The 19,343-nt window shown below is 36.6% G+C and overlaps 1 protein-coding gene across 2 annotated transcripts in view; it reads left to right on the forward strand.

The window, feature by feature from the left end:
• The window catches only part of ADPGK (ADP dependent glucokinase), a 59,071-nt gene that overhangs the window by 21,992 nt on the left and 17,736 nt on the right, over positions 1 to 19,343 (forward strand). For both annotated transcript variants that reach the window (XM_077123856.1, XM_077123857.1), the window contains exons 3-4: positions 1,497 to 1,559; positions 19,215 to 19,335. In XM_077123856.1, the coding sequence (XP_076979971.1) occupies positions 1,497 to 1,559; positions 19,215 to 19,335 (184 nt within the window). The remainder of the gene's footprint in view (positions 1 to 1,496; positions 1,560 to 19,214; positions 19,336 to 19,343) is intronic.

Below are 19,343 nucleotides of genomic sequence, written 5' to 3' on the forward strand. Positions count from 1 at the left end.
CTTTTCAACATGAACAAGTCAGAATGGCCATTACCCAAATATCCCTAAAGATTAGGAGAAGGATCAAAGGAGAAGGAGGAGTTAAAACAGAGAAGATAGAATTCACCAAATGGATATGACTCCTGAATCATTAGATAGATATTTCTTTTTAGTCGCCAGTGTTTTAGAGCAGCTAGAATGAAATACCTGAAATTGTGAAACTGTGACCCATATCATACTTTGAAATTTGCTCTGTAACTGCTTGTTAAGGTATACTTTGGAATTTATCACTTTTTTGTAAATGTTTATTTCACACTAAGATGTTAAAAAGAATAAATTTATTAAAAGTTCAATTTCAGCCTAAATTTCATGGAAAGTTTCTAATTTACTAAAAGGAAGCTATTACTATCCCACTGAAATCTAGAGTTTGAGCCACACAGTTAGGGATGAAAGTGATGTTTAGTCTCTAGAATTGTTTGATTGTGGACTAGAAAGGTGGGAAAGCATTTCCCCCAGGTAGAACTATTGATAAGACTTCTCAGCTTTTATATCTTACCTGTGGGGTTTCCAAAGTACAAGAAGGAGCCAGGCTTAGTCAGCAAGTGGAATAACAACCTTGAATTATCTGCTCTCCAGCTCCTAGCATGTCCTTACTTGAGATTTGCAGTGTTTAGGGGTAATAGAGACTATTCACACTGTAATTTTTGTCTTTGAGTTAATCTAAATCTCTGAAAAGTCTCATACATTTACTGTATTAGCTAAGCCCCTCAAAGAAACATCAAGTTCCAGATTAACATTATGAAATTAGCTAGTGTTTGCTGTAAACATATTGCGAACCTTGTCCTGTATCAAGGCCATTTTCTTCTAGGAAAGCCTTCCGAAAGAATCAGTGTATTTCTCCCTTCCTCAGAATTCAACAACATTTACTGAACACTGATTCTAAGAAAAATAAGACAGTCCCTATACTAAAGGAACTAGTTTTGTGCCCGGATAATAACTGACATGGACTGCATTCAAATATAGGGGTAGCAAGGGATGTGTAATCCTGTCTGGGGGAGGAGAGGTGTGGAGACAGAAATGGCAACGGGGAGAAGGGGAACAGAAGGCATTACATTAGAGGTGACACTGGAGTTGATTCTTGAAAAGTGAGTATGAGTTCATCAAGTGTATGAAAGGGGAAGAGGTTCCTTATCAAAGGAAACAGCGTGTGTTGAAGGCACATAGAAAAAGAGAGGAATACAGACTTAGAGAGCTGCAAGTAGGATGTAGAAGGGAAGGACAGGAGATGAAATTGGAAAGGTAAGCAGAGGTCAGAGATAACTCTTGCTTGCCTCACTTAAGAGTTGGATTTTAGTTCATTATAGTATCTGTTGAATGATTTTTTCAGAAGACTGAGAAAATCATGTATTCATTTGAGAAGCATTACTATGTAGAAAATAAATTTTAAAATTATTGAACTTTGATAGGTAACAACATTGTTCTAAAATACAATCTAATGACTTTGAACTATCTTACAGCACTATGTAGGAGGAAATGCGGCTTTAATTGGACAGAAGTTTGCATCCAACTCAGATTTGAAGGTAGGTCTAATTCCCAGATTTATACTAGCATTTTGCTAGTATTTCAGTAATCTAATGGGTAAGAATGCAGATTTTGTTTTCTTTGATTCAACATGTAGACCACTGCTATGTTTCAGGCACTGAGCCTCTTGTTAGGAGGTAGCATAATCATAGTAGGAGAGTAGCAGTAGTTCATACTTTCTGAGTGCTTATATGTGCTGAGGTTGTCTTTGGTGATTTGTGTAGATTATCTAATTTAATCCTTGCAATAACCCTATAAGACTACTAGATACCGTGGATGGTACTGTTACTTTCCTTGATTTCCACTCAAGGAAACTTGAGGCACAGAGAGGTTAAATAAATTGCCCAGGGTTCATAACTAATAAGAAATAGAACTAGAATTCTAACCTAGAAAGTCTGACCCTAGAGCCCATGTTCTTAAATACTTTATCATGTAATGGGTGAGAGCATGTGGGCTCTGGATACTGAGGATTATATAAGTGTTGAGAAAAAACATGGTTGTATTGGTGACCTTGGATCCAGAGTGTTGAAAATGTATGGCCATTAGATGATAGTCAGTAGTCAGGTGTCTTCAAGTCCGTTCAGGTAAGTAGAATAAAAATTATTGCTGCGTTCAAAATAATGTCTGAATAAAGTGTTTTGTTTGTATTTTTTTGCTGTGGGTGGATTAAGAAATGGGAAGACCAGCAAGGAGACTATTGCTGTTGTCCTGTTATAACTGTTTAAGGTTTGGATTAGAGTGGCCAGAAGAAGAGATACACATATATATACACATATATACATGGGGAACAAAGAGACATTTAATAAAGATGATTCCAAGATAAATAAATTTGAGAAGTGATGGATGGAAGTGACTGTTGGCAACAAAGGAGACCATGAGCAGTCTTCTGGTTTTGAGGGACCAGTCTGAAATTAGAAATATTAGTCAGACGGATGAACTCAAAAGTCCAAAAATTGACTGAGTAATACATAGAGGTGATTAGCAATTTGAGGGGAAAAAATTTGTACAGAGCCATACTGTACCCGTGGAGATGGATGTAGTTTTATTAAACCATATTATTTTTATTAGACCATATTAAAGTGTGAATATTTATTTACATTTTTTAAAAAACTAAAGTTCAGAGTGGTTCAGTAGTAGAATGCTTGCCTTCTATGCGGGAGACTCGGGTTCGATTTCCAGACCATGCACCATCACCACTACCACCCCCCCCAAAAAGGAAACAAACTAAATGTGGATTTTTGCAGTCATCGTCCTTATAGATAATAATTAACTCCCAAAAGGAGAAGATAGGAAATTCCATGGCTGACCTTTATAAGCTCTTGGTTCTGCTATATTATCCTTTTTATATATAGATGGATTCAATTGGCTAAATTTTTGTTTCAGATTTGTGTCAGTGTTCATGGGGGGTACTGCTCTTAATTCTTTTTTTGTAGTGTCTTTGGTTTTGGCATCAGATAATACTGGCTTCACAGAATGAATTGGGAAGTCTTTCCTTCTCTTTGATCTTTTTTTTTTAAAAGATTTTGTGTAGAATTGGTCTTATGCTTCTTTAACTGTTTTTAGAATTCACTGGTGAAACTATCTGGGCCTGAAGTGGTAAGTAAGGTTTTTAAAAACAATTTTGATTTTCTTTAATTGATATAAGAAAATTCAGATTTTCTATTTCATGAGTGAGCTTTAGTAGTTGTGTCTTCCAAGGAATTTGTCCATTTCATCTAAATTGTTAAATTTATCAGCATAAAGTTGATCATAATATTCCCTTATCCCTTGAAGAGCTGTAAAATCTGTAGGACTGTTTTCTCTCTCATTCTTATTTGTGTCTTTTCTTATTTTTTCTGGCAACAGAGAAAGAATATTTCTTTCTTCAAATAAGAAGAAAGAAGAAGAAATAATTCTTCAAAGAATTTATTTCACTGTGGCTAGAGGACTCTCAATTTTATTAATATTTTCAATAAATATTGAGCTTTTTGTTTCATATTGTTCTCAATTGTTTTGTATTTTCAGTTTCATTGATTTCTTATTTTGCGTTTCACTTGCTCTTCTTTCTCCAGTTTCTTAAGGTAGAGAAGCTGAAGATACTTATGTGAGACCTTTCATGTTTTCTGTTCTAACTTTATCCCGCAGATTTTGATATGTTAGGTACTTATTTTCATTCAGTTCAAAATATTTCTAGTTTCCCTTTGATTCCCTTCTCTAGCCCATGGGCTATTTAGACATGTGTTATTTAGTTTACAAATTTTTGAGCATTTTTTAGGTACACTTCTGTTATTGATTTCTGTTTTAATTCCATTGTGGTCAGAGAACATACATTGCATGACTTCATTCCTCTTAAATTTGTTGAGACTTGTTTTATGGCCTAGAGTATGGTCTGTTCTGATGAAGTTCCATGTGTACGTGAAAGATTTTGTGCTCTACTGTTGTTGGATGGAATGTTCTACAAATGTTAATTACATCAAGCTGGTTGATAGGTTTACTCATGTCTTCTGTATTCTTACTGATTTCCTATCTACTTATTCAATCAATTATTGAGAGAGGGATATTGACAGAGGCAACTATAGTTGTGGACTTTTATCTATAGCCCTTGGAGTTCTTTTACTTTTTTTCTTCCTAACAGTTTTATTCACACACCAAACATTCCATCCAAAGCTTGCGGTCAGTGCCTCATGGTATAATCACATAGGTATACGTTCACCACCACAATCAATTGGTGAACATTCTCATTGCTGGAAAAAAAAAGCCCATGTCCCTGAAACCTCCCTATTATTGAGGTTTAGCTTTGGTAAAATACTTTTGTTACTTTTGATGAGAGACTATTACAGTGTTACTGTTAACTGTATTCCCTAATTTGCATTAATTGTATTTTTTCAAATACACCACTCTATTGTTAACAACTTGTATTAGTGAGGTACATTTGCTTAGTTCGTGTAAGAACTTTCTTATATTTGTACAAATAACAACAGTCATCATCCACAGTAAGTTTTGCTGTTATATAGTCCTATGTTTTATCCTCTAGTGATACACATGGCTTTAGACTTCCCTTTCAACCATGTTCACTCTCAGCATTGTTAATTACATTTATAGCATTCTATTACCATCACTTCTATATATTTCTAAACATTTACAATCAACCTTATTAAATAGTCTGTACGGATTAAGCATCGTCTGTCCATTCTCTACCCTCTTTCTATCTCCTGATAACCTATACCCTAGATTTAACTCCCAGAGTTTGTCCTTCTGTATCTGTCTTATTCCTCTCAACATAGTGTCTTCAAGGTTCAACCATGTTGTCGCATCTTTCAGGACTTCATTCCTTCTTACAGCTGCATAATATTCTATTGTGTGTATATACCACATTTTGTTTATCCACCATCAGTCGAACACTTGGATTGGTTTCATCTTTTGTCAATCATGAATAATGCCTCTATAAACATTGGTGTGAAAATGTCTGTTTACATCTCTGCTTTCAGTTCTGCTGAGTATATTTCTAATAATGGGATTGTCTATTCTTATGGCAGTTCTATATTTAGCTTCCTGAGGAACCCCCAAACTGCCTTCCAAAATGGCTGCATTATTCTATATTCCCACCAGCAGTGAATGAATGTTCCTATTTCTCTGCATCCTATATAGCACTTGTAGATTCCTGGGTTTTTTTGTTTTTTGTTTTTTTTTTCATAATGACCATTTGTATTACTCAAAGTTCTTTAGAGAACAGAACCAACAGGAGATATTTGTAAGTGGTAGAATTTATAAAGGTATTTCACACAGCCGTGGTAATGGAAGAGTCCAAAATCCATAGGGCAGCTGTGAATGAAGCTGACAGCTCCAGTGAAGGGTCTGGATGAACTCCTCAGGAGAGGCTGAAGAAGCAGTGAAAAAAGTCTCTCTTCTCCCTTAAGAGTCTTCATCTGATTGGTTTATCTCATTGGTGGGAGGCACGCTTTAGTTTATTGCAAACGTAATCAGCCACAGATGCAATTAGCTGACCTATGATTTAATACACCAGCCTTCTGGTTTATCAACCAGCCATAAAATATCCTTGCAGCAATGATCAGGCCGGTACTTGCCTGACCAAACAACTGGGTATCATCATTGGCCAAGTTGACACCAGAACCTAGCTATCACATCGTTCTAGTAGATGTGAAATATCTCATTGTAGTTTTAGTTTACTTTTCCCTATAACTGGTGATGTTGAGCATCTTTTCATGTGCTTTAGAGCCATTTGCATTTCCTCTTTGGAAAAATGTCTATTCATATCTTTTCCTCATTTTTAAATGTCTTTTTGTCTTTTTATCATTGAATAGTAAAATTTCTTTATATATTCTGAATATTAGACCCTTATCAGATATGTGGTTTCCAAATATTTTTTCCCATTTCATAGGCTACCTTATCACTTTCTTGAGAAAGTCCTTTGAAGCACAAAGGTATTCAGTTTTGAGGAGCTCCCATTTATCTACTTTTTTGTTGCTTATGCTTTTGATGTAAGGTCTGAGAAACTACCTCCTACCACAAGATCTTTAAAATGCTTCCCTACACTTAGAGATACATAGAAGCTAGAGATGGGTGGACAGTTAGCTAACGAGGTTGAATTGCAATATAAGGAAATAGATAGAAGTGAGGGTGGTTCTCTAGTGGGTCTATAAGTAATATTACCATATTGGAGATGAGCAAGATTGAATGGGGTTGTATAGACCTACATGACCCACTGGATAACAATAGAAATATGAATTAGTTCTTGCAAGACATTCTTCCAAGATATGATTCATGTACAGAGAGTGTTTAAATCCAGAGGGAAAACTGCTATTGCATTCTTTGGGCTATGTTCAAAATGGGGGGAGGGCCAAGAGTTAAGAGAAGGTTTAGAGATAAGAATAAAGCCAGTCAGGTTGGGTTTAAAGTAATTGAAAACACAGGGGTAAGGAAGGCAGTCTCTATATTTTAGAACCACATATACTCTTTGAGACCAAAGGAAGAAAGGTTTATTTGGTCTGGAAGTGAAATTTTCTGTAGCACATAATCTAACTCAATCTACCTGTATAACTCATTTGAACATTTGAAACACAGGGAGTCCAGAATAAGAAAAAGGTCCTTTAATCCAGTATAGATTATTATAATGCCTGGATACATCCTAGGGTATATTAAGCAGGTAATCAAAAAGTATTGGCAAAGTCCCTTGAAGGATGGGAGAAAGAATATGAAACTATTAAACCTTACCATCAGGGAATTCCCTGATACTGTGTCAAACTTTAGGGACACCCAAATCAATAGGCCATGCCTTCGATCATAAGGCTTACTGTTGTTATGCTTATGTAGGTAGTAGAGAAGCTTAGACTACCTATAGGCATGCCTAAGAGTTATTTTTGGAGGACCTCTTTTGTTGAGCAGATGTGGCCTGTCTCTCTGAGTCTAATTCTGCAAGTGAAATCATTGCCCTCCCCCCTACGTGGGACATGGCATCCAGGGGTGTAAGTCGCCCTGGCAGTGTGGGAGATGACTTCCAGAAATGAATCCAGCCCTTGCACTGTGGTATCAACAATTCCATCCTGACCAAAAGGGGGGAAAGAAGTGGCAGAGTTCAAATAGAGTTGAGAGAGAATCTTCAGTTAGACCTTGCTGTCTATCATAACCTGCCAACCCCCAACCAGGACTATTCCAGCCAATCATAAAGAACACTTAGGGCAACATGTAAAGTTCCAGAAGGATTCCATGCATTAGACCAACTTTCCAGAACCCTACAACCTCCAGATAAGTCCTGAAACCTAGAGGACCCAGTCTGTCTAGAACATCAGATAGTTCCATCTCCCTACCCCATACCAGAGACAGACCCTTCCAATATGAAAAGTTTAGAATGGCCATAACCCAAACACCCCTAGAGGGAGGAATGGAAAGATCAAAGATGATGATGGAGTTATACAGTGAAGATAGGATTCAACAAATGAATATGGATGCTAAAGCATTAAATTGGTACTTCTTTTAGTCCCCAGTATCTTAGAGTAGCTAGAAGTAAAAACTTAAAATTGTGGAATTATAACCCATGTCAAACTTTGAAATATATTCTACAAACTAAACGTGCTGCTGTGCTTTGAAATTTATTGCTTTTTTTTTTTGTATATATGTTATTTTTCACACACAAAAAAAAGAAAATGGTTGATTGTGATGATAAAAAAATATTTAAACCTTCTAGCCTCCTATATTCTGGGGCAGCTAGAAGGAAAAATCTGAGAGGATCGTATAGTAGCCTGTGACAAACTCTGGGATCTGTCCTGTAATTACTTGTTGAAGAATGCTTTGAAAAAGGTTGCTTTTTTATTTCTTTGCTTTGTATATATGTTATACTATACAATAAAAAAGTTTTTAAAATGCTTCCCTTCATTTTCTTCTAGTTTTATGGTGCTGTCTGTTGTATTTAGGTTTTTGATCCATTTTGAGTTAATTTTTGTATAGGAAGTGAGATAGGGGTCCTCTTTCATTTTGAATATGGATATCCAGTTCTCCCAACACCATTTGTTGAAGAGACTGTTCTGTCCCAATTGAGTGGACGTGGCTACCTTGTCAAAGACTATACAATAGGCCGAGCCCTCAATCTTGGGGTTTGTTCATCTGCTTCTTATCCCCACAAAGGATATGGTAAGCCTACTTAAAATTAGGCCTAAGAGTCACCCCCAGAAAACTTCCTTTGTTACTCAGATGTGGCCTCTCTCAGCCAGCACGGCAAGCAAACTCACCGTCTTCCCCCTCTCTATGTGGGACATCACTCCCAGGGGTGTAAACATCCTGGCATTGTGGGACAGAAATCCTAGAATAAGCTGGGACTCAGCATCAGGGCATTGAGAAAACCTCCTCGAGCAAAAGGGGGAAGAGAGAAATGAGACAAAGTAAAGTGTCAATGACTGAGAGATTTCAAACAGAGTCGAGAAATTATCCTGGAAGTTATTCTTATGCCTTTTTAGTTAAGGTATATTGGAGAGGCTGGAGGGAAGTGCCTGAAAATGTAGAGCTGTGTTCCAGTAGCCATGTTTCTTTCTTTCTTTCTTTTTTTCTGCATGGATAGGCACCGGGAATCGAACCCAGGTCTCCAGCATAGCAGGCAAGAACTCTGCCTGCTCAGCCACTGTGGCGTGCCCACCATGTTTCTTGAAGATGATTGTATAATGATACAGCTTTCGCAATGTGACTGTATGGTTGTGAAAACCTTGTGTCTGATTTTCCTTTTATCTATGGTATGGACAGATGAGTAAAACATATGGATTAAAAATAAGTAATAGGGGGAACAAATGTTAAAATAAATTTAGTAAATTGAAATGCTAGTGATCAATGAAAGGGAGTGGTAAGGGGTATAGAAAAAAATAGGGGAAACAAAGGCTAAAATATATTGGGTAGATGAAAATATTAGCAGTCGCTCGGAGGGGTCAGGGGTATGGTATGTATGAGTTTTTTTCTTTTTATTTCTCTTTCTGAATTGATGCATATGTTCTAAGAAATGATCATGGTGATGATATTGTGAGTTTTTGATTATATACCCAGAATGAAATGATCATTATGTTTAAAAAAATTTTTTTTTAATTTTTTAACCTGCTGACTAAATGGTGGGGGGGGTCTATTTATGAACTCTCAATTCAATTCCATTGGTCAGTATATCTGTCCTTATGTTATGACCATGCTGTTTTGACCACTGTAGCTTTGTAATATGCTTTAAAGTTAGGAAGTGTAAGTCTTCCAACTTCGTTTTTCTTTCCCAAGACAATTTTGGCTATTCAGGGCACCTTGTCTTTCCAAATTAATTTTATAATTGCTTTTTCTATTTCTGCAAAGTAAGCTGCTGGAATTTTTATTGAGATTCATTGAATCTGTAATCATTTTGGGTAGAATGACATTTTGGGGGGAGCATGAATGGAATTTAAGTTTCTTAAATTTTATTGCTATAGCAGCTATTTCTTATTAGCTTTAGCATGGGATCCTTTTCCATCAAAATTCACTTCAAATGTTCTGTATTCTTAAATATTTATCTCTTATAAGCAGCAGGGAATTCTTTTTAAGCAGTGTGAGAATCATTACTTTTCATTAGATCATTTGTCTATTTACATTAAAAATTTTGAGGTGATATTTACATTTCTTACAGTTAATCATTTTAAAGTGTACAGTTCAGTGGCATTTAGTGCATTCACAATGTGGATGCAACCACCACTTCTGTCTAGTTTCAAAACTTTCTACTCATCCCAGAATACCCCATACTCATTAAGTAATCACTTTCCATTCCTCCCTACCCCCATGCCCTAGCAACCACTATTTTGCTTTCTGTCTCTATGAATTTGCCTATTCTGAATATTTTCTTATAAAAGAACTCATACAACATGTGACCTTTTACATCTGGCTTCTTTACATAGTGTTTTTCAGGTTCATCCACATAGCATATATCGCTACTTTATTCTTTCTGTGTCTGAATAATAGAATTGGCATTTTAACTGTATTTAGTCTTCTAATCCATGAATACTGACTGTCCTTCTATCTACTTAGATCTTCCTTGATTTCTTTTAGCTATGTTTTATAGTTTTCTGTGTCCAGGTCTTTATATTTATATACTTGGTTAAATTTATTCCTAGATGTTTGATTCTTTTAGTTGCTATTATAAATGGAAAAAGTTTTTTATTTTCTCCTCAGATTGCTCATTATATTGAATAGAAACACTACCGATTTTTTTGCTGGTTGATCTTGTATGCCACCACTTTGCTTAAGTCTGTAGTAGCTCTAGGATCTTTGTTGTAGTTTTTAAGAACTTTCTAAATATAGGATCATGTCATCTGCAACAGTGAAAGCTTTACCTCTTCCTTTCCAATTTGGATACCTTTTATTTCTTTTTCTTGCTAAATTGCTCTAGCTGGAACTTTCAGCACAATGTAAAATAACAATGGTGAGGCTGAGCATTCTTGTCTTCTTCCAGATCTGAGAGGGAAAGCTTTCAGTCTTTCACCATTGACTTTGTTAACCATGGATTTTTTTTATATATGCCCTTTAACATGTTGTGGAAATTTTCCTTCTATTCTTGTCTTTCAAAGTGTTTTTAATCAGGAAAGGATTCTGGATTTTGTCAAATGTCTTTTCCATGTCAGTAAAGATGATCATGTGGTTTTTCCCCTTCAATTTGTTAATGTGGCCTGTTACATTAGTTGATTTTCATGTGTTAAGCCACCCTTGCATACCTGGATAAACCCACTTGATCATGGTGTATAATTCTTTTTAATGTGCTGCTGGATTCGATTTACAAGTGTTTGAGGATCTTTACATCTATATTCATTTGAGAAATTGATCTGTAATTTTCTTTTCATGTAGTATCTTTATCTGGCTTTGGTATTAAGGTAATGCTAGCTCCATAGAATGAGCTAGGTAGTCTGAGTTTTGTTTTGAAAGAGTTTGAGCAGGATTGGTGTTAATTCTTCTTGGAAGGATTGGTAGAAGACATCTGGTCCTAGGCCTTTCTTTGTTGGGAGGTTTTTGATGACTGATTCAATCTCTTTATTTGTAATTGGTTTATAGAAAGTTTCTATTTCTTCTCAAGTCATTGTAGGTTGTTGCTTTGTTTTATGAAGTTGTCCATTTCATCTAAATTGTCTAATTTGTTCACATACAAGTTGCTCAAGGTATCCTCTTAGGATTTTTTTTTTTTTTTTTTAATTTCTGTGTGGTCAGTAGTAATGTCCCTCTCTCATATCTGATCTTAATTATTTGCATCTGTCTCTCCTTCCTCAGTCTAGCTAAGAGTTTGTCAATTTTGCTGATTTTCTTAAAGAACCAAGTTCTGTAGTTCAGTCTGTTGTTTTTTAATTTTCAATTGCATTTATTTCTGCTCTACTCTCTATTATTTCTTTCTTTCTGTTTGCTTTTGGGGTTAGTTTACTGTTCTTTTTCTAGCTCCTCCAGATATGAAGATTTTAGCTCTTCTTTTTCAATTTAGGGCTTTAGGGCAATAAATTTCCCTCTCAGCACTGCCCTCACTGCATTCCATAAGTTTTGATATATTGTGCTCTCCTTTTTTCTCTAGATACTTACTGATGTCTCTTATAATTTCATCTTTGACTGGTGGTTATTTAAGAGTGTGCGGTTTACTATGTGATGATATTATGAGTCATTGATTATATACCAAGAAAGGAATGTTCATATGTTAAGAATGTTTGTGTTTGTATGCTGTTATGTTTTGTCAATTAAAAAAAAAAGTGTGTTGTTCAATCTCCATGAATTTGTGAATTTTCCAGTCTCCATCTGTTACTGATTTCCTGCATCATTTCATTATTATCAGAGGAAGTGCTTTGTATATTTTAAAATATACAAATATTGACACCTGTTTTGTGACCCAACATGTGGTCTATCCTGGAGAATGATTCACGAGCATTTGAGAAGGATGTATATCCTGCTGTTATGGGGCGCAGTGTTCGGTAAATATATATCTGTTGGGTCTAGTTCATTTATCATGTTCAAATTCTGTTTTCTTTTTTTTTTTTTTTTTTTTTTAAGGAAAGACAGAGAGAAGGAAGGAAGGAAGGAAGGAAGAAAGGGAAACATCTTTTAAACATTTTCTTGTTTTATTGTATTCTGTTTCTCCGTTTTTGTTACATGGGCTGGGGCCGGGAATCGAACCGAGGTCCTCCGGCATAGCAGGCAAGCACTTTGCCCGCTGAGCCACCGCGGCCCGCCCCAAATTCTGTTTTCTTATTGAACTTCTGTTTAGATATTCTGTCTGTTGATGAGAGTGGTGTTTTAAAGTCTCCAGCTGTTACTGTAGATATGTTTCTTTCCCCCTTCAGTGTTGCCAGTATTTGCCTAGTATATTTTGGAGCACATTGGTTAGGTACATAAATGTTTATGGTTGTCATTTCGTCTTGGTGGATTGCCCCTTTGATCAATGTATTGTGTCTTTATTTGTGTCTTTAACAGTTTTGCATTTAAGGTCTGCTTTGTTTGATATTAATATAGCTATGCTCTCTTTTGGCTACTGTTTGTATGGAATATCTTTTTCCAGACTTTCATTTCAAGTGAGTCTACTGTAGACAGCATATGGGCGGATCATACTTTTTTATCCGTTCTGCCAATCCCTGTCATTTGATTAGGGAGTTTAATCCCATGACATTTGTGCTGGTTTGAAGCTATTATGTACCCCAGAAAAGGCCATGTTCTTTTAATCTGTTTCCTGCGTGCAAACACGTTGTGGGTGGGACCTTTTGAATAGGTTATTTCAATTGAGATCTGACCCAGCCCACTCAAAATGGTTCTTAGTCCTTTTACTGGAGTTATTTATGAGAGGATAAAGAACAGAAAAAGCAGAGAAAACTTAGAGAGAAATTCTCCTGAGGTACCAATAGAAGATCCACTAGAATGTCAGAGAGGAGGCCAGTGGAACTGGTAGCTGAAAGCAGCAAAACCTGGGTGCAAGGGATCAGTAGCTGCTGGCCATGTGTCTTGATGTCTGACAGAAGAGACCTGGATGCCAGCAGCCTTTCTTCAGAGGAAGTATTACCCTGGTGATGCCTTAATTGGAACATTTTCATCACTTTAGAGCTGTAAATTTGTAAATCCCTATTGTAAAAGCCAGCCCATTTCTGGTATATTGCATTCTAAAGCTGCCAGAATATTGGAGCACTCACCCCAGTGTTTGGAGAGAACAGGGCTACTATATAAGCCCTTGGAAAGGGTAGGACTGCTGCTCTGAAGCCCTGAGGATAAAACGTTATTCCTTAGGTGCCTTTCAGACTTGGAAATCTAGTGGCGTATGCCCTGCAGGTTTTTGGAGCTGTTTGGGACCTTCGACCCCTGTTTTCCTTCCAATTTCTCCTTATGGAAATGGGAATGTTCACTCTATGAGTGACCTTCCTTTGTATATGGGAAGCAGATAACTTGTTCTAAGTTTCGTAGGTTCACAGCCAGAGGAGAATTTTGTCTTAGCATAGACCCCACATGTAACTGATTTTGGTGAGGTTTTATACATAATATTCTTACTGACATGATTTAAGGCTTTTGTGATATTGTGATGGAATTAATATATTTTGCATGTAGAAAAAAAAGTGTCTTTTTAGGGTCCAGGGGGTGGATTGTGCTAGTTTGGAGCTGTTTAGACCCCAGAAAAGCCCATGGTTTTTAAATCCATTCCTGTGGGTGTAGACCTACTGTGTGTGGACCTTATGGTTAGGTTGTTTCAAGGTGGCCTTCATCCTTTTACTGAAGTCCTTTATGAGAGAATAAAGGACAGAAAAAGCAGAAAGAGTCTAGAAAAAAAATGCCCCAGAGATGCTAAGAGAAGACCCACAGAAAGTCAAAGAGGAGGCCACTGGAACTGGGAGCTGAAAGCAGCAAACCCAGGAATGAAGGACTGTACACAAGTGCCATGCCCTTCGCTATATCTGACAGAGGAGCCCCAGCAGATGGCAGCAGCCTTTCTTTAGAGAAAGGTATGTCCTGTTGATTCTAAAAGTTGGGACATTTTCATCACCTTAGAACTGTAAATTTGTAAAGTAATATATCCCCATTATAAATACCAACCTATTTCTGGCATATTGCATTCCAGCAGCTTTGGAAAACCAAAACAACATTCAGTGTTATTACTATAAAGGCAGTACTTTCTCCAGCCATTTATTCTTTGGCTTTTATATGCCGTATCTTATTTATTTCTCTGTTTATCCTTTTAGTTACCCTTACTGATATTCTTCATTTTTGCATTTTCCTCCAAAGCTTTCTCTCTTGTCTTTTCCTGTCAACCTGTAGCACCCCTTTAGTATTTCTTTTAGGGGAGATCTCTTGTTAACAAACTCAGTTTCTGTTTATCTGAATATTTTAAACTGTCCCTTATTTTTAAAGGACTGTTTTCCTGGATAAAGAATTTTTGGCTGGCAGTTTTTCTTTCATTATCTTAAATGTATGATACCACTGCCTTCTTACCTTCATAGTTTGTGATGAGAAATCAGCACTGAGTCTTATAGAGCTTTCCTCTTGCTGCTTTCAGAATTCTTTCTTTGTCTCCGACATTTGGCAGTCTGATTAGTACATGTCTTGGAATGGGTCTTTTTGGACTTAATCTCTTTGGAGTACGTTCACTTCTTGGACTGTATATTGATGTCTTTCATAAGAGTTGGGAAATTTTCAACCATTGCTTCCTCAAATATTTTTTCTGCCCCTTTTCCCTTCTCCTTTTGAGATAACCGCCATGCATATATTTGTGCACTTGATGCTGTCATTCAGTTCCCTGAAACCCTGCTCAAATTTTTCTGTTCTTTTCCCTATCCGTTCTGTAATGTGTAAGATTTTGGATGTCCTTTCTTACAGTTTGTTGATCATTTCTTTTGCCTCTTCAACTCTGCTGTTGTATATCTCCATTGTATTGTTTATCTCTTCTGTTGTGCCTTTCATCCCCAAAGGTACTATTACTTTTTTTGCATGCTTTTGAATTCTTCTTTATGGTCACCCAGTGTTGTCTTTATATCCTTTATCTCTTTTGCCACATATTCTTTCATCTCCTTGAATTGACTTAGGAGATTTATTTGGCCATCATTAATTAGTTGTTTCAACCCCTGTTGCTCATCTGAAGTTTTAGTTTGTACCTTGACTGGGCCGTATCTTCGTGTTTCTTGAGAATTTTTGCTATTTGTGTTCATTAGGGAGATTGGCCTGTAGTTTTCCTTTCTTATACCATCTTTACCCACTTTTTGTATTAAAATGCTATTAGCTTCATAAAATGAGTTAGGTAGAGTTCCTTTTTCTTCATTGTTTTTGGGCAAGTTTGGGCAGGATTGCTGTTAGTTCTTTTTGGAATGTTTGAAAAAATTCCCCTGTGAAGCCATCTGGCCGTGAGCTTTTCTTTGTAGGAAGATTTTTGATGACTGATTGGATCTCTTTATCTCTTTACTTGTCATTGGTTTGTTGAGATCTTCTATTTCTTCCTGAATCAGTGTAGCTTGTTTGTGTGTCTCCAAGAATTTGCCCATTTCATCTAAGTTGTCTTGTTTGTTGGCATGTATTTGTTCATAGTATACTGTTATGATTTCTTTTGTTTCTACAGGGTCTGTGGTAACACATCCCTTCTCATTTCTGATTTCATTTATTTACATCCTCTTTTTTTCTTTGTCAGTCTTGCTAGTGGCCCATGAGTTTTATTGATTTTCTCAAAGAATCAAATTTTGGTTTTATTGATTTTTTCTGTTGTTCTTTTGTTCTCCCATTCATTTATCTTCTTTAATCTTTGTTATTTCTCTTCGTTAGTTTGCTGTTCTTTCTCAAGTTCCTCCAGGTTTGCTGTTAAGTCCTTGATTTTTGCTCTTTCTTTTTTTTTTAATATAGGCCTTTAGGGCAATGAATTTCCCTTTCAGCACAGCCTTTGCTGCATCCCATAAGTTCTGATAAGTTGTACGCTCATCTTCATTCATCTCCAGATAGCTACTGGTTTCTCTAGCAATTTCTTCTGTGACCCACTGGTTGTTTAGAGTGTGTTATTTAATCTCCATATATTTGTGAATGTTCTTGTTCTTTGGTTGTTATTGAGATCCAACTTCATCCCATTGTCATCAGAGAAAGTGCTTTGAATAATTTCAATGTTTTTAAATTTGAAAAGACCTATTTTGTGCCCCAGCATATGATCTATCCTGGAGAATGTTCCATTAGCCCTAGAAAAGAATGTATATCCTTGTGTTTTAGGGTACAATGACCTATATATGTCTGTTAGGTCTAATATATTTATCAAGTTATTTTATTTCTCTATATCCTTGTTGATCTTCTGTCTGGTTGTTCTATCTATAGAGGAGAGTGGTGTATTGAAGTCTCCTACAATTATTGTTGAAACATCTATTGCTCCCTTTAGTTTTGTCAGTGTCTGTCTCATGTACTTTGGAGCTCCTTGATTGGGAGCATAAACATTTATGATTGTTATGTCTTCTTGGTGAATTGACCCTTTAGTTAGTATATAGTGTCCTTCTTTGTCTCTTATGATGTCTTTACATTTAAAGTCTATTTTGTCTGATATTAGTATAGCTACTCCTGCTTTCTTTTGGTTACAACTTGTGTGGGAAATCTTTTTCCATCCTTCCACTTTCAATTTATTTGTATCCTGTGTCTAAGATGAGTCTCTTTGAAGCAGCATATAGTTGGATTATGCTTCTTAATCCCATTCTGCCAACCTGTATCTTTTAACTGATAAAAGTTTAGTCCATTAACATTCAAAGTTATTACTGAAAAGGCATTCCTTGAATCCACCATCTTTTTAAATTTTATTTGTCAGATCTATATATTCTTTTCCCTCTTTCTCTTTAAATTACCCTTTGTGGTACTCTTCGTTCCTGAGTCCTCCTCCAGACCTCCCTGTCCTGTTTTTGTTTTTTGTTTTTTTTCAGTCAGCAGAATTCCTTCTAATATTTCTTGTAAGGCCATTCTCTTGTTGACAAATTCTTTCAGGACTGTTTGTCTATGAAAACTTAAATCTCTTCCTCAGTTTTGAAGGACAGTTTGGCTGGGTACAGAATTCTTGGGTAGAAGTCTTTCTCTTTCAGGATCTTGAATATATCATACCACACTGTCTTCTTGCCTCCAGGGTGCTAGTTGAGTAGTCTGAACTCAGTCTTATTTTGTTTCCCTTGTATGTAGTAGGTTGTTTTTCTCTTGCCACTTTCAGGATTTTCTGCTTCTCTTTAACATTTGACAGACTGATAGTATGTGCCTTGGGGAAGGTCTGTTTGGATTTATTCTGTTTGGAGTTCATTGGGCTTCTTTGACTTGTATATTTATGTCCTTTATGAGGGTTGGGAAGTTTTCTCCCATTATATCCTCAACTACTTTTCCTAGCCCTTTACTCCTCTCTTCTCCTTCTAGGACACCAGTGATTCTTATATTTGTGCACTTTGTTTTGTCTGTCATTTCCCTGAGATCCAATTCAATTTTTTCCATCTTTTTTGCCATTTGCTATTTTGAGTCTTCAAAGTCAGTTATCCTGTCCTCTGTATCACTTATTCTTTCTTCTGTCTCTTCAAATCCAGTGTTGTGTGCCTCTAGTATGTTTTTTATTTGGTCAACAGAGTCTCTAATCTCTGTGATTTCCACTATTTTTCTGTTTATTCTTTCAAATTCCTCTTTGTGCTCTTCTGCTATCTTCTTGATCTCCTTTATGTCATTTGCTATCCCACTTATTTTATTAAGTTGAGTTGTATGAACATCTTTGATTAGTTGTTCCAACATCTTTGTCTCCTCTAGTGTTTTAATTTGGTCGTTAGGCTGGGCTATATCTGTCTGAACCTTGATGTGCTTAGTGATCTTCTGTCGCCTTCAAGGCATGTAAATATCTTGATATGGTTACTTTGGAAGTTGATTTCCTTCAGTAGTCTTTATAAAGCTTTGTATTTGTGGGATGGCTGTGGAGAAGGACTTCCTTTAACATTTCATGTAGTACATGTCTGATGGTGATGAATTCTTTCAGCTTTTGTATTTATGAAAATTCTTTTAAGGCAATACACTGAGGCATTTGTAGGGCTTCCCTTGCTTTTTCCTGTTTCTTACAGCTCACTGTCCTTTGTTACCCATTGTCCAAACATTTTAAAAGCCTTTATTTCATAGATCTTGTCTGTTTTTGGTGTTGTTTCAGGCAGGAGGGTAAATCTGTTCGTTGTTAATTTTGGAAACTGAGATTCTAGCCAAGAATTAGAGAAAGAAAATAAAGTGGTAGGGGCAAGACTTTTCAGAATTGGAAAGTAATGAGCATGTATTAAGGGGACAGGGGTATATTTTTACCCAGAAGCTGGGATTCCTTAGTAAAATACGTGAAAATGCCTCTGTACAAAGCAGTGTACAAAAAAGCAGTTAACTAGGAAGTAAAAATGCCTTTTGAGTCTTCTGGATGGGGAACATTAAATCTAAAATAGTGTTGATCTTCTCTGGGGACTTTCCTTTAAATACTGGTTCACGCCCTCATTATTAGTGATTTGAGTCTGTTACCCTGGCCTTGAGTGGGGTCCAGAGCTGGCGTGGCAGAAACAGCATCTTATAGGAGTTGAGGGACAGCAGCAGATGGAAGGGAATAACCAGAAGAAGGCAGAGGTTGGAGTTGAAGTAAAAGGTTTTAGAAAAGTTGCAAAACATCTCCCCACAGACTTTCTGGAATGAGATGATCTTTAATTCCTGTATTTGGAAGGCTGTGTGTTCATGTGGCAGTTAAGTATAGAGGAAGGAGCCTGATCCCATAAATTAAGTTAAGTGGTTATTGAGGGAATTGTGTCCCTGAAGCACTTTCTCTAAAGTGTATAAAATTGAAACAGAATTATTTTCATCTGGCAATTTTGGGCAGAACAACATCCTGCATCTGCTTGGCTCTGCAGTGTGTGAATGGTTAAAGAAAAAGTGAAAGTTGAGGGTAGGTTGTCTGGGATACAGCTGCTGCATGGGTACCTAACATCTACGGCTCTCGATCTTTTGTCAACCTCATTTTTAAGTATATTATGGCTGTACCCTCCAGAGACCTAAGCCCTGGTAATAGCTCTTCTACTGTATACCTCCGAGCCAAGTACAGTTAAAATTAGATTTGGATTCCATTATTTTGTGGAAATGAATAGAATTGACCTGAATGTACCTTACCAGTTACTGTTTAGATTCCAGGGGAAAATGAACATGTCTCCTGATAGACTTCATTTTGCTTCCTCTAGGTTCTTCTTTGTGGTCCAGTTGGTCCAAAGCTGCATGAACTGCTTGATGACAACGTATTTGTTCCACCAGAATCACTGCAGGAAGTGGATGAGTTCCACCTCATTTTGGAATATCAGGCAGGTAAGGGA

Source organism: Tamandua tetradactyla, chromosome 12 (assembly GCF_023851605.1).
Source record: "Tamandua tetradactyla isolate mTamTet1 chromosome 12, mTamTet1.pri, whole genome shotgun sequence".
Classification (NCBI taxonomy): domain Eukaryota; kingdom Metazoa; phylum Chordata; class Mammalia; order Pilosa; family Myrmecophagidae; genus Tamandua; species Tamandua tetradactyla.